The sequence below is a fragment of the Struthio camelus genome, chromosome 4 (genome assembly GCF_040807025.1).
Source record: "Struthio camelus isolate bStrCam1 chromosome 4, bStrCam1.hap1, whole genome shotgun sequence".
Taxonomy (NCBI): Eukaryota; Metazoa; Chordata; class Aves; order Struthioniformes; family Struthionidae; genus Struthio; species Struthio camelus.
The window spans coordinates 84,236,128-84,251,699 of NC_090945.1; the positions used below are offsets into that span (position 1 = coordinate 84,236,128).

Here is a 15,572-nt window from a genome sequence, read left to right on the forward strand (position 1 = left end):
CACTCTGGGACCTTCCATGTTGCCCAAGGGAAAAGAAAACCATAGAGCAGCAGTACTTCAGGGTCTGAGTGACCTGAGGGTGCAGCAGCTTTTATCAGCTCGAGACACTGAGGCTGAGCAAGCTCCAGGGCCCCAGTGATGGGCGGCTGTGACTTGCCTGCTTACACAGGGAGAGTAACTCCAGGCCAGCAGAAGGCTGCCCTAAAGCAGAGGCAGTGGCTGGAAATGGCCTCATGCTCATCTGTTGCCACTGATGGGACGATTTCAGTGCCTGACCTGCTTGGGGACAGTAGCAGCTGGCCACAAGGCTCCACAGCCCACTGAGTTATGCCATCGCATCCGATTTGTTTTCCTCTCTGGAGTGGCAGGTTTTGGTTCTGCCTCCACTGCAGCGAAACCTTGAGCTGCCTTGGAGAGGGTGAGATTCACACCTTGCTGTGCAGCGTGACCCATCTGGCAAATTTGGCTTCTGAATCTTACTCACTTTCACCTCGTGGTTCACCAGCTGCAGCTACAATTTCCACCCCCTCCCCGAGGAATACCAGCACTGACATTTCATCCGGGTGGACGGGAATTAAAGCATGCACAGGAGGAGCAAAACCCCCTTGCTGTAATAACAGCAGAGTGAAAGTGCCCTCTAGAAGGGACTTGTAAAAGAAAGACGAAAGCTTTCCCATTTCCAGAGTTACCTGCCAAAATATGTAGGGCAGTTGTGACGATGGCATATATTCAAGCCAGCTGCTTGATTTTTATGAAGTCAAGGAGGAAAGCAGTGAAGCCAGGGAGGATGCTAAGGAAACGCTTGCTAGCAGCAAACGTAATAAGCTGAAATGCTTTGCCCCCAAGAGAACGACTTGCACTGTCAAAAGGAGAAAAGAAAGAAAGAGAACAAAAGGCAGATTTAACACAACAGGGAAATGCAAAGCAGAACTAACTCAGATGCCTGAATGAAGGAGAACAGGCCCTGATGAGATCTTCTGTTTGCTCCCTGCCTCCTTTCCAAAACTCATTGACGCTGCTGCCCAACAGTCTGCCCCAACAGAAGGCCTTCGGTACCCTGTGCGTGGCACAGGGCCAGCGGAGCTGGATGTACCTGGACGCAGGGAAAGGAGGGAGCAGAAGGCTGCTGCCACCCCGGGGCCTCCCCGATGGCCATGAGCCCTGGGCTGCATGGCAGGGGAGCAGTCCCTCCGTTCCCCCACCAGACTGCAGCTGCCTCCCACCTCCAGAGTGTTTGGTGAGTAATTTTCTTGATTTCTCTAGCCTGCATTCATCCCATCCAAGTGTGTTCACTCCCATGAGTTATGAGCCAGCTGCCCTTGCCTCCTTTTATACATAGGCACTGTCTGCGCCTCTGCAAAGGAACTTGGGTCGTCAGGTGGACGATTTGCTCTCTGGAGGTGCCTCTCGCTACAGACTGTAAAGAGACTTCATTGACTCTTCTCTTAGACTTATTTGCTTCTTCATCTTTTGTCCCTTTCCTTGGGTAATCCTTCGATACCGCACTGTGGTTCCTGCAAGTCCCCCGCTGTCTCTTTCAACCAAGGCACTGGCCATTCCGGTTCTTCCATTTTCTGCCCAAACTCTTCTCCTCCAGCAGCTGGCCTTTCCCTCCCCATGTTCCCACAGACACATACTGCTGGTTTCACGGTTCTTCCTTGGGCCCGCCTGCTTAGCAGAGATCTGCAGTTTCTCAGTCGCACGTGCATGTGCATCTTCTTGTATCTTCCACCACGCCATCAAAACCTCTCCTGCAGAGTCCTCAGTGTCCTATTTCCTCAAAACTTCCTGATTCCCCAAACCATCATGAGCTGCCAGTGAAGCTTCTAGAGCTAAAATCAGATGCAGGATGAACCCTGAAGAGGTCTTTCGGCAGCATTAAAGCCACTGTCTGACTTTACACAAGGACCAACTTGTGTAACCCAGCTTCACTCTTTATCCTTGGAATTTTAGTTCATCTCTCTGCTGCTCAGGAAAATCCATTGACTTGAAGAGCACGCGTCACTGCTGGTCCCCAAGAGATTTCTGGGCTAGGCGGTCAGCTGAGCAGCACTTAGGATAGCCGTGGTCTTGGTGGTGGCCTGGCTCCGAAACGGACCATTCCCTGGAGTTGCTGCTCTCGAGCGGCTGTTTTTCTCTGCAGACTCTTCTGTTGCTGGGGCAGGTCAGGCCAGCCGTTCAATGAATTCTGATGCAGTCAGCAGAAGCTTGCTTTTCCTGATGTTATGTGCAATATCAGCACTTTTGAGAACATCAAACAATCGTACAGGCACTTTCAGACGGCGATAACCGACATCAGTAGGTTTATCTAGCACAAGAAAGGGAAGTGCAGCTCTTTGACTCAAAAGGGAAACGAGCTGGGTTACTGGTCAACAAATAAATCTGGAGTACTTCCTCCGTCTCTCACCACCAAACCCACCTGTCCTGTGAGGAGACGCCTTTTGAAGGGCGAAGGAGGTAAGCAGGTACCAATTACTGAAATTTCTGGGGTACGGATGCATCAGAGTGGTTGAGCCTCTTACCGCCGGGGACGAAAGATGGATTCTTGCACAGTTTTAAGATCTCTGGCTACATCTGTATTAGTTCATAAAAACTTCCTTTGTCTTTAAGGCAGGAAGGGAAACTTTGCCCTCCTTCGACTTTCATTTTTTCTATCAGAGAAGAGAACAAAGAATTCAATTCCCATCCCTACAGTGCTCCAGGCTCAGAACTTTTCTTGGAGAGCAGCCCTTTTTGGACTTACTGCTGAGATCTCTGCAGTCAAGCCACAGATCAGCACTAATGCTCTGGTGTTTAAAAAACAATCTGCGAGCCCAGAATGTGGCTGCTTCTGTTCAGAGGGGAATATTGCAGCTTCGTGATTCATTACCATCTTGTGATATTTAGCCTGTTCCTGAAGCGCTCAACACACTATCTCCATTTTTCTTTCAAAACCGAATCTGTTCCTGGTATCCATGGTTACTGGGACAAGCTGGGAACCATGAGGCTGACGGGCTCTAGAACTCAAATCGCAAGCGAAAAAAGAAAAAGTTGTTGTGATATTTATTGCTTTTACATCTTAATGCTTTGTAACCGCTTCGGAGTGAGTGCATTCTGGGCAGCTGTTCTACTCGTTCATTGAGGTGAACGGGGGGAAAAAAAGAGAAGTTTGCGTTTTCCTTGGTTAGACCTCGCGTTGCGTGATATATGAAGACAGGGTTTTGAATTTAATTTTTTAGCCTCTGCCTTCAGGCAGAGTGGAAAAATTAGGACAAGCTCACTCAGATGAGCAAGTAATTATTATTATTCCTTCCATGTACAACCGGAGTACCTTAGAGCTCTTGTACTGGTTCAGAGAATGAGAAAAACCCGGTAATAAACGCTGCATAATACACAAGCTACGTCTAACAGAAAATAGAGACCTTTTTTTGAGAAAGAGCAAGAATAGGAGAACGCTCCGACCTTTGAAACAAGTAAAAGGGGATTGGACAAAGCACCAGTAAGCAAAATGCAGAAACTATCTTGCACTCTAGTGAAGAGGGTTAGCTGGACTAGGTGTCCTAGCCAAAAGCTAATTTTGACGACTGATTTGCATACGGCAGATCATCCTTGGTAGTGCTTAGCCATGTACAGTAGACTGGTTCTTATTCATAAGCTGCAAATAGCTAATGCACACTTGCAAAAGTATTCGTGAGAAACTTCACCATTTAATGCTTAAAAATATTTGCTACTTTTTGAGCTGTTGCTCGCATCAGACGTAGTTTGTTGTACTGGGTGTCGCAGGGGGAGGATCAGCACTCCGGGCTAGTGGGGCCAAATCTCACGTTTTCCTGCAGCGAAACTGCTCCCTGAGAGATAGGGCTGTGGCCAGTATTGAACAGTGGGGAAGGAAGGGAGGAAAAAACCTGGCTGCCCAGCCCAGCGCGTCACTTTGCCCTTTTGGGGGTCACCTACCCTGCGCAGCACCTCCACCCCAAGTTGAAGCAGGGAGATAATTTGGGGGACATGGCCCTTAAACCCCACCGCCAACCAAAAAAAATACGTGAGTACACCTCTGAGAGGTGGTATAGTTTTGAATGGCTTCATTTATAAGATCCAACAAACGGCCCTGAGTAACTACTCTTCCCTAGCTGCTCTGAGTCTGTATGTGGCTGCTCAGAAAAAAGCACAACTCTGTCATAGAAAAAAAAAAAAACGGTTACATTTTAATGTGCCGTAGCCCAAGGTGTGGAGCTGAACAGGATCCGCGGGTCAAAGTATAACAATCCATTTGCCCGCACCTCCGGCAGGCTCGGGCTCTGCTTAGCTGCGCTCTAGAAAGCACGACCAAATGAAACTGCTTCTTCAAGGCAGAATGCAGTTTGCTTCTGCATAAATTTTCACAAGCAGAAAGAGTTCGAAGCCTACACATGCTTTAGCTCACCTCTGTTTTTCTCCCTGACTCACAGAAGTCATCAGTCTCTCCATTCACATGCAATTCCAAATCAAAATTTTGTGCGTCTGTGTCTTTTGTGGGAGCCTAAATCGGGTTCAATTTTGTTTAGGCGGGGAGGCTGGAAGGAAGATCAGAGCAGTCAGGACTGCAGACCAGCGAAGAAAAAAAAAATCATATAGCACCCAAAACATTATCAGCGAGTTTTCCTTAATGCTGATATAATGCAGTTGGGTGCAAAGAAAAGGAAGTGGGAGTGGTGGAAGGATTATTACAGCCTGGCTGCCAGCATAGCTACACGGTCACATCTCAACGGCTGATGTTTCATCTGGGATTACAACATGGTCAAAGCTAAATGAGGCATCACTTTTTCACCATTAGCTTCCAAACACCATCACAAGACCTATGCTTGTTTCCACACAGTAACACCACCACCTTAGAAACAACATGGATGGGTCAGGTCCAGCATGCAAATACTGTGATGGAAGGGAAAGCTGGCTAAGGAAAGCCTGGACTCCCCCAAACCCTGGCATTAGATGCAAGTTCAGCACTAGGAGGGACCCAGAGGCTAAATCTAGTCTCCCACAATGACAACATGAAAGACAGACCTAGTGCAGAAAGTCTGTTCCCTGCACCGTAACCCACATGAAACATCTTGGCCTGACCTCACGAGCTTCACTTACAATGGAAACACTCCTTCAGATTTCAAAACAGGAGCTTAGGCAAGTGGCGCTTCTTAGGCGCCTGTTATTGTTGCAGCTCTCCAGCAGACCATGAATTTGGCTCATAATAACTACTTCGCTATTAGGTTCTCCTGCACAGCTCCTCCTTTACGTTGCAGCTTTCAACTAGTCTGTCTGTGACCTGTCAGGGAACCACAAACAGCTCTTTCAGCTTTGTCCCAGCCCTGGAAAACTCCATTGATGTATTGGTCTGCATTATCTTCATATTACAAATCATAAATCTTGTCCAAATTAAGGTACAGCGGTGTAACAGCAGATGGCACGCACCACTCTCAGGAGGCAGCTGTGCGTACTCTCACTTTTGTTAACTAATCCTCTTTTGCACCATTTAAGGTAGCAATAATGTGTCATAGCGCAAGTGCCAAGAAATAATGCAACACCAAGAACCATGCACCGAACAGTAGCATCACAATAACAAGGCCAGGTGCTGTGAAGCAACAGGTCTTGACGCACTTGACTTCACATCGCTTATCTAGACAAAGGTATTGTTGCACTTAAAGCACGTTTTGGCTGCTGTTCCCACAGTTGTGCAAAAAATTAACTCCAGAGGCAGCAGCCTCAAATACCATCTGAAGCCTATGAGAAGAGATTAAGTAGCCAGTTTGTCACTGTGGAAAACTTTGCATAGATACTTCATGCTGGGAAGAAGAAGAAAAAAAGGATTAGATCTGTAAGCTCTTGGATCCGACTTCATCCAACTTGGATCTTGATCTCACGCTCTGGTTTAGGTTTAGCACAGGCATCAGAAGCCTGCCAGCCATGTCTCACAGGCTGCTCTCTGGATTAACGTGGAGGGACACTGCTGTACCAGACGCGTGGCTGCTTTAGTGGCTAGCTAAGCAATATTTTTAAATTGAAGCTTTGAAGATGGGACTTCGCTACAAAACTGTGAGGCAGAACCTGCCCCATGTAAAAAAAGGCAGGACCGTTGTGCTGGTGCAGTTGCACGAGCAGAGCGGGAGAAGGAAGCTTACACTACACAGTGAACACGTTCATATTCCTGTTACACTCACAGAAATTGTGAGTGCGCTTTAGAGTGATTCCAGTGGATTTAATGGACTTCCCCTGGCCTTTGAATGATACAGTGGAATCTATGGTATATCTTAATGTCTCCATTATCTTACAAAATTCTTTCATGCATTAAAAAACTCACAAACTCCAATCTTCAATTCTTTCAAAAAAAATGTATTTTACTACAAGAATAGTCTAGGACAGAACACAAACCAGATATAAAGGGCAAAATCAAATTCTGAATAATTTAGAGATAAGCCTCAAATATCAAGTTACCTCTTTGCTGGTTACCGTCTTGCAACACAGTGAGGATGTACCAGTTTTCACATCACCATGTGGTGCTGCACTCTAACTCAGCACTCCTGCAGAGTAGCACGCATTCAGCAGTAGCACAGAGGTTAAACAGGAAACGTGCTTCCTTCCATTGTTTTATTGTTATCTCATCTCACTAGTAACGTAGCTTCCAGTCAACTCAATTTACCTCTAAGTTGGGCATAGACAAAATCAGCCCACCCCTCACCCCGTTACTGTATATCCTGGTAGATTCTGTTCATTACAGAAAGGAAAATTAACAAAGCATCTATTGGGCTATTAGAAAATAAATATTTCTGACGCAGGAAATACACTTGACCCCCACAATTAAAAAAGATATTAATAATCATTTACTTGTAACATTAACTGCATGATTCATAGTCCCTGAACTTGGTCTCTCTCTCTTTTCTTTTAATTATTAAACACAGGGGTCCGAGGCCTTCAGGCACACTGAGCTGGCTCTTACTTCAAAAGACAAACCATCAGAACCCAGTTGATGTCAGCAGAATTGGCCTGCACAGCGAATTAGGGGAATTTGCCTTTTCTTGGAGATGTTTGTCTCTCTTGGCTACAGACATTATCGCAGCTTGGCTGCGAGTAAACTTTTGGCATTATGCAAACCAAGCCAAACAGGTATTCATACAGTGAAAGTATTTATATTGCAAAAGCTTTCCGAAATTGCCTTCGGAAGTTCTCACAACATACCATGCAGTCCAGAAAGTTTTATCATTTCAGTAAGAGCAAAATTTTTTTTTTCCATGCCCTTCCAATACTGATGCAGAAGACAAAATCTGCATGCCTCATCCCCACAGAGCTATCGTTCCAGGCTGCAGTCATCATTGCCACAAAATTATACAGGTCGGCACGTTCAGGGCAAGCCTGGCGAATCCTGAATGCAATCACGACTGAATGTATTTGATACTGACACAGGAATGTGGAAACAATGAGAAGTTTGGTATGTTCACATGGGACTGACTGGCAAGACAGAAAAATAACCAGGTACGAACTACTAAAATTTCTGGGGTACAGGTGCGTCAGAGTGGTTAAGCCCCAAGTTCCTGACTAGCATCTGTTGTGCAAATGACAGTCCAATTTTATACCAACTATCTAACAGAATCAAAAGCAAAACTTTACCAAAGTCTTGCAGCTAATATTTTAAACAGTGCCTCATCTGAAATAACTGTGAAGGGATTGGAGGGTTTTTTATTTGTTTTTAATTACGTGGCTTATTCACTGTCACGTTAAACTCCTGCAGCGCCTTCAAACTGCACTCTCACGCCACTGTTTGAGCGACAGCTCCGCTGTCAGGCTGGAGGTTGATCAGGGAATTGCTTGCTTGGGCCAGTTCTGCAATGGAGACCCGTCCTCTCTGTTTGATATACCGAGCCACTGCAGCCATCTCCTCTGGAGTGATGTAGATGAACTTTCCTCTGTCATCAATCACACCTACAAGGGGGAAAGAAAGGACTTGAGAATCAGCACTTTCAGCTCTTCTCAAATCCCAACAGACATCAGTCACTTTATAGCCACTTCTTTTGGAAGGAAGGTTTAAACTGATGAGGTTGCATTTCGTATCTAGGGCAGACAGAACAACATGCTAGCAGGCAGGCTTTTACTTCCATCTTTACTGTCATGTTTTTGCATAGGGCTAGGACAATACCTGAGTGCTTTGGTAAGACTAGCTTTGTTCAGAAAACAGCAAAGTAATGGATTTTTTTTCTTTTTTTTTTTTCATTTTTTTCATAGCTAAGTCTGAGAGTATCACAGCAGCTACTTCAAATAAATAGCTCTGGTACTGAAGTTCTGGGCCCAGGCAACCTGTTGAGTAAAGGCAGAGAGGCAGGAGGGCCCCCAAAATGATTTGGGTCCCCTGTGGAGCTTAGCGCAGTCATTCCAAGTTATCCTCTGGAAGGCAATGAAGCTCAAATTCCAAACGGCAGTTGCTCCATTAACAGTGTGAATAGCTCTCTCTGTTCCTAACACACTTTAGGACCAAATGCAAGAGGGCAGAGAGCCCCATTGGCATGCCTTTAAGGCCACAGCTAAAGCCCGGACAGTACACCTCCTCATGTTCTGATTCAGACTAGTTTTAGGTCATTCAAATGGGTATCCAAACGTACCCATCAAGACACTGTGGTCATGGCTGGAAAACAACCTCCAGGCCTGCAAATATGTTTGCAGTGGCACCTTCCCCTACTTCATCCTCAGAAAGCAGTGACTTCCCAGCAATAAAGCACACAGACTTGTTCAGGCAGGAAGCTATCCACACGCTCTGACTCTGCTTACTTTCCAGCTATGATTGCGTAGGGTACACAGCTAGGAACAGGCACTTCACTTACTGCAGGTCCCAGTTCTGGGCTGCTCTGGGATGGCTGCTTGTCCCACAGACTGCCATGCCCTGGTACTGGCTTTAGACAGAACACCTTTAAAGCAGACTTGCAAACTGCTCAAAACAACCGTGAGCATTTTTTCAAGTTAGCGTTTCAGAGGACATCATTTGCGGGTCATTGCTCAGCAACATCTAAAGCAGGGCTTAAACCATATGCAAGGCTTACGCTGGTCCTTGCATTGCTGCAGACGTTCACCCTGAAACTTTGGCTAATGCATCATGGGAGCAACCACATACATAGTAGTGGCATTAAACAGAAGGGTTTCACAACAGCTGAAGCAGAGATAATTAACACATCTATTGATCACGTCCTGCTGCGATCCTCTTCTGTTTAAAGGAGAAATTACACTGATGCCTCCCCTTACAGTAGTTAAGATGTTTTCTGCACCACCTATCCATACGTTAAAACAAAGTCCCCCAGTGTTTTGGCTGTCACCTGTTAAAGTGCCATCTGCCATCAGGTCCTGGATTCTGTTAATTGCATCCTGTTCAGAGGGGAAAAAAGGAATAACAAACTGATCAAGGAGGAGGATAAAAAAAATTCATGTGTTCAGACATATTAGAGATGGGAGTTCACATTTAATCAATCAGTGCTAAATAGTACAGTGAAGAATACACATCAGTATTTCCACACAGATGCATACTGTTAAGTTCTTCATCAGAAATAGTTTGGGTTTAGGAGAAGGAGGCATGCTTTTGCAATCTCCCTACCCACAAAAGAGACTTTTGTCACGTTTTCTGGAAGTTATGGCTATTACAAAACTATTTAATGGAAAGGCGGTCATACGTATCTTCCCAGGAAAAGGCTGTACTGTGCCAATGCAACCAGCTAGTTCCATAAAGCCTGCTGACGACTCCTCCACGAACCTAGCTAAACTGAGTATATCCCAAAGCTTTTGTGTTTTCCACCTCCAACCCCTTCTCCAGTTAAGGTGTCCTCTACCACTCCAAAGTGCAACTTGTTGAATGTACGCTGGGGTTAACTGTATGCTCACGCCAAGCACGTAGTTCCACTACAGTTTAAGACAATATCAAAGCCTAGGTTCTTGCAGTCCTGCCTACCTCCCTTATTTGCACTCATGTGACTGCAAAAGTAAGCTACAGCTTCAATTTCTACTGCATCAACTCCCTGAACTGGCTCACTGCACACTTAAATAAAGTGCTGGTATAAGGCCTAGGCAGAGGGATGGAAGTCTGGACTTCGATCAGTGCACAGTGCTATGAAGATGCACCTCAAAATCAGACTAGCTACAGAACAAGAGGACAGAAAAAAAAAAAGTGTACAGATGGGAGGAGAGACTCTATATGGTGCGGAGAGGGACTGCATTCTCAAATAACGTACCAAAAGAAAAAATTTCTTACATATTCTAAGAAGAAGCAAGAAATCAAGAGCAACAAGGAAAAGTCTGAAACATACAGATTTGCAGCAAAACACTTCATCTCTTACTGCAAATATAAAAACATTGTCCAGTTATCCAGTCAGCATTTGAGTCTGCTTCCAGCTCTACTCTTGATTCCCAAGCATCCTGAACTGCCCTCTTACTAGATCTGCAAACACTTTCAGACCCATTAGCCAACAAGTATCTGCACAAGAGTCAGACTGAGGACGTTCCACTGGAATAACCTTGCAAGGCAGCAAGCTTTTACTGTCTCAGTACTTCTCTGATGAATGGCCACATTTTTCGAGCTGACTTTGCTGAACTTCATCTTTTCTGCAGGAATGAGAAACCTGCTTGGGAATTATCCTATTTACCCACTTTCTTTCAAAACTTCCAAACTCATCACTTGTACATGCACCCCAAAGCATACTGCTTACCTGTGTTCTTAAACCCAAATGAGAAGCCAAGTCCTCCAGCTGAATTACCTTTGCTCTCTATGGAAACAAGGAAGAGTTAAATGTAGCTGAACTAGGGGGTTGATTTTTTTTTTCCTGTTTCACCAAATAAGAAAAAATGCATTTAACTGGGAAAAGAAGAGCTTGTCATTCTAACTTATTTTCCTAGAAAATGCTTTTCTTTGGCAAAAGCAAAGCAAATAAACAAACCATAACTTACATTACTTAAACTAGTCTGCTCTGTGGAAAGACTGAATGTGCTGGCCCCCTTAAGAGAGGACTGAAATACAGTTGCCAATGCTTGTATGCTTGTCCTGAACCATTTTTTACTTTAGGAGGACAGGAAGAGCACAGGCAAATTAAACAGCCATGGAGCTGTTCTTCCTGCCACCTGAATTTCTCAATGTCACCTCTAAGTCCCAGTATGCTTTAGCAACACCCCTTTGTGTGAGAGATGTTGCAGAATACCTTTAAAAACAATCACTGGGGCACATCGGTGCATACATAATGCGGTCAATCTTTTCTGCAGCTTTCAGTGTTTTAGTATGTTTTACTAAGGTCATGTGTACTTAATGTCATAATAATCTTCCCAGGCAAGTGAATATCTTATCAACATTTTCAGTGCTGGAAAAGCACCCGCTCGCGCCCTCCTCGATGGGCAGTGAGATGATCGTGGAGAACAAAGGCAGAAGGAGGCACTCCAAATTTTCGTTTTGCCTTTGAAAGACAATCTTACTGCAGCCTTACTCAGTCAGGGCACAGTTACCACTGCTCACATTTGGTTTTATGCTTCTCTGTGGCTCCACAGCCTCAGAGAGAAAACATCTGGTGCACCAGACTGGAGCTACTTGGTTCCTGTTTTCTTGTCTGCAAAAGTTTTAGAAACTTATCCGTTTAAATACAGTGAAAGGATGCACTGTTGTTTGCAAGGAATTTGGAAAATACAAAACTGCTGAAAAGCATTTAGTTAGTTTTCCAGACTATATTCCTAGGACTGGTGTGTTTATAGCCGCATGAGTTACGTTTATGTTAATGGATATAATACTTCCAAGTGACAAATACATTTGTTTCTGATCTTGAGAGCACACTGGAAGGACACTGAAGAACTGAAGAGAGACTGAAATAGATGAGCTCTTTTCCATTAATAAAACAAGAAGAGAAAGCAAAAAGCCACACACAGACTTAGTTGTTGTGAAGTTTGATACAGCCAAGCTAGAGAACTGAATACCATGGACTGAACATACGGAATTGGAACCAGTCCATGGAATTCAGTTCTCAGAGCTGGGAACTGCCAAGGTTCGTCACATCTTCTTTTAAAAAGGACAGGGGGTGCAAAACCACACTAAACAAGAAAAAACAGGATTTACAGCATTCACTTAAAAGTATTCACCCTCAATGACCAAAATTACCGGAAGCTTTCTAGGATAGATCGTGCTGTGGAAAGAACCCAGAGGATGGGGTGGAACCAGGATCCACTCTACACACACGCACACTCTGAAATGCAGTAATTACACATTGTGAGAGCCTGAGTCAGTGAAACACTTCACCAAACTCTTCACATTTTCGAGAAAGGCTTAACTTTCATAGGGCAATATAGAGGCACCCATACTTTACTGGATTCATGTAATCTCAGGTACGATTGTGCTGCCGTCCCCAGCAAGGGACGAAACAGTGCAAGAGCGCCCGCCCAGGAGACGAGCAGGACTTTCTCCTTATCTCGTAAGAGTCATTTTTCTTAGAGAAAAACGGGAAGGGGTAAAGCCTCTGGGTTCTTTCCTATCCCCTTTTCACTGTATTTGAAAGGAGTTTGCTATTTTAATTCACTGGCTATAATCCCGAAGCGCTCCGTGATATGAACACTGTTAAGCCAGGTGAAAACAGTATTATGGACAAAGCGCAAGTTCGTCTTTCTCTGGGCCGACAGAGCTAGCACTCCAGAGCAAGCAAACAGCTCAGCCACTCTTTAACCGCTGCCCACTTCGTTTTCTTTTGAAGTGCTGACAGCGCCCAGAGAGCTGGTTTGTTAAGGTGTGCCACGGGCAGCTACAGCATCGCTGAAACAATAAAGGTCGGTTATTCTGCTCCTCTGAGAACAGAGCCGTCGGTCTGTAACTTTGGGACTGGCCACTGTTAAAAGCAAACACGCAGGACAGCTACTGCAGCAGAAACAATGCCACAGACTACGGTATACAGTGGTGACAAGGGAGCAGAGGAGTTAAGCTAATCTAGGGCTATGAAACCCCTAAAGGAAGGGAGATGCTCAGCCTCCAGAACAGCAGAATTGGGAGCTTCAATCCTTTTGGTGCCTTTGAAAAACATTCCATTTAAAACAATCCTGCAAGCCAGAGCTGGAAAAAAGTGATTGCATTTCATTTCAAACACCCCTAAGAATGAAGGTGAGGTATCTCTGGTCAGTAATACTAGTAAAATAGGTTATTTAACAGAACAGCTAAATTAAATTTTATTTCTTGAAGTAGCAATTGCTCTTTTAATTTATAAGTCTTTTAGACAGCTACTAGCAGCTTAGCACTGCTTCTAGATGCAAGTCAACAGTTTCTGTGAATATGAGAGAGGATGAGGGCAATACACAGTCTATGTATTAAGTATACTTTCAAGATTAAAAAAACTAATAAGAATTTGTAAAAGAAAGCAATGCCCCACTTCTGCAGCTTATCTCTATGTGGCAAACCAGGTGCTGAAGCGCTTTCTGAATTAGGTTCTTCGGCTTGGGCTTAACTTCTCTGACGTCAGGTAAAAGTGACTAATATAAAACTACACATGTGTTCAAACACTGAACTGAGACTTCTGTGACTAATCTGTTCCATCCAACATAACCACCAGAGCAACGTGCAGAACCAGACCCCATAACATTATCCCTAAGAAGTCCTCCTGACTTTAGCAGATCACCAGGGACACGAAAATATCCTATTGTTCGACCTCCTGCTATCCCAGGGCAGCTTGTTTAATTTAATAAAGAGCCCCACACTTAGCCTCCAGTAGCATCTTAAAAGCCTTAGATGGGAACCTATGACTGGGATAACACCACACCATGTAGTCCATCCCACACAGTTACTAACTGAAACAGAGGATGCGCTTATCAGATATGGACACTTCAAAATCCCTGTTCTCAAAGAAATCTCTCTGAAAGAAATCTCTCTGGCTTCTGTGTGGAAGACAACACCAAAATCACTGCATGGCTCCAAAATGACACCTACCATCTGATGGTTTATCCTCACACAAGGGTTTTATTTCGACTCTTTAAATGGGTGTTACCCACAGGTATTCCAATCTGTTCTCAGCTGTCTGATCCACGTTTGGTGGCACTCTGATCTGAGCTGACTGGCTCACATTGAGGACTTGGTTAGTGAACAACTCGGTTATTTTCATTTAGGCTGCAGCAATGAAGATACGTACTAGCTCCTTGAGTGCTGCTAGCCTATGCGTTTCCAAATTACCTCTAGGGATTGTGTAGGATCAAGTAGTACTTGACAGATGCAAACATAACTCACTGTGGCAGAGTGGCAATAAGGTAACACCATCAGAAGTCCCAGTGACACAGGAGGCAGAGAGCAGCGCCGCAAAAGATGCTTTCAGTGTAGCTTTGCAGTGACTCTGGATAGATCAAGCTGGTTTTCAGGCCTGAGCGGCAACCACTCAAGCTGACTCCTTGTGGAGAGTTACCCATGAGACAAATCTATTTCTAATTCTCCTTTTTTGCTGGGGTAATGGACGTCCAAAAACGGCCCAGAGTATAGGATTCTGGATTAGCAAAATGGTTAGGAGGTCACGAGGTATGTGCAAGAATCGCTTACTAATGAAACCTTCCACAAACATGCAATACCGACAGAAACCTGCTTCCAACAGAGGTGGAAAAGGATTAATTAGGATCAAAAATGTATTTATATAAAGTTAGTTATGTTAGGCTAAAAAAAGAAAAACGCATTTGAAATTTGACACATCGATAATGAAAGAAGAAACGTTTGTCCTTACAGTTGAAAAGGGCAAATCATCACAAACACACCACAGTTTTTAAATAGCCCGCCATACAATACCACAAAAGAAAGACTAACATACCCTGTTAAAGACAAATGATCTTTTCTGTAAATACCCTTTCTAAATATTAAGAAAACATTGTACCCTGCAAAGAGAAAAGCAAGAAAAGAAATCGTGCAAAAAGCTTGATTGACCTTTATAAGGCCAGTGTTTCAAACTAATACAAACACATCCTGCAGAGCAGGTTACATGCAGGTACAGCAATTCTCATTCATGCTGAGCTGAGACGCAGAGATTTTTTTTCTTTATATCAGTAGTTGATGTTCACAAACAAAAAAGCCTGAAGATCCCAACCCCAACAATCAATAGCAAACATTTCCATTCATAAATCTGAAGTGTGATTCACCAGGCACACAGTTTATACGTGTCCATCCTTAGGGAAGAGGGTCAAAGGCTACAACCCTACCCCAGAAAGTCAAGACGGCCAAAACCATGGCCAAAACCGTTTTAACGATGATAGACATGTTCATGCATGGTTAAGTAACTACTGTAGACTTTACTTAAGGTATCCCTTTTGTTACTTGCTGAACATTTAAGCAAACTGAAAAGGAAGTAAAGATTTCTCTTCTTTCCGCGACTCTGCTCTTTGACAAAGATATTTTCCATCATATAACAAGTACAAACGGAGGAGAAAGAGCAACAGTAGCTTACCTTGACATATTCGAGAAATTCCATTAGAAAGCTACGAGACTGGATACAGCAAGGAAAACAATTATTTTAAATTAGTAAACATTAAATGCATCACCATTTTTCTGAGCATGAACATTACAAAAACATGTTTAACTTGCATACAAAATACATCTAGCTTGCAATCCTAAG

At 44.2% G+C, this 15,572-nt stretch overlaps 1 protein-coding gene across 1 annotated transcript in view; it reads right to left on the reverse strand.

Moving 5' to 3' along the window:
* Positions 1–6,318: 6,318 nt before the first annotated feature.
* DDRGK1 (DDRGK domain containing 1) overlaps positions 6,319–15,572 on the reverse strand; it is a 43,685-nt gene continuing 34,431 nt past the window's right edge. Inside the window, exons 6-9 of the mRNA XM_068943797.1 lie at positions 15,405–15,443; positions 10,683–10,739; positions 9,303–9,351; positions 6,319–7,923 (exon numbers count right to left, since the gene is read on the reverse strand). Of these exons, the coding sequence (XP_068799898.1) occupies positions 7,751–7,923; positions 9,303–9,351; positions 10,683–10,739; positions 15,405–15,443 (318 nt within the window). The 3' untranslated portion in view covers positions 6,319–7,750. The remainder of the gene's footprint in view (positions 7,924–9,302; positions 9,352–10,682; positions 10,740–15,404; positions 15,444–15,572) is intronic.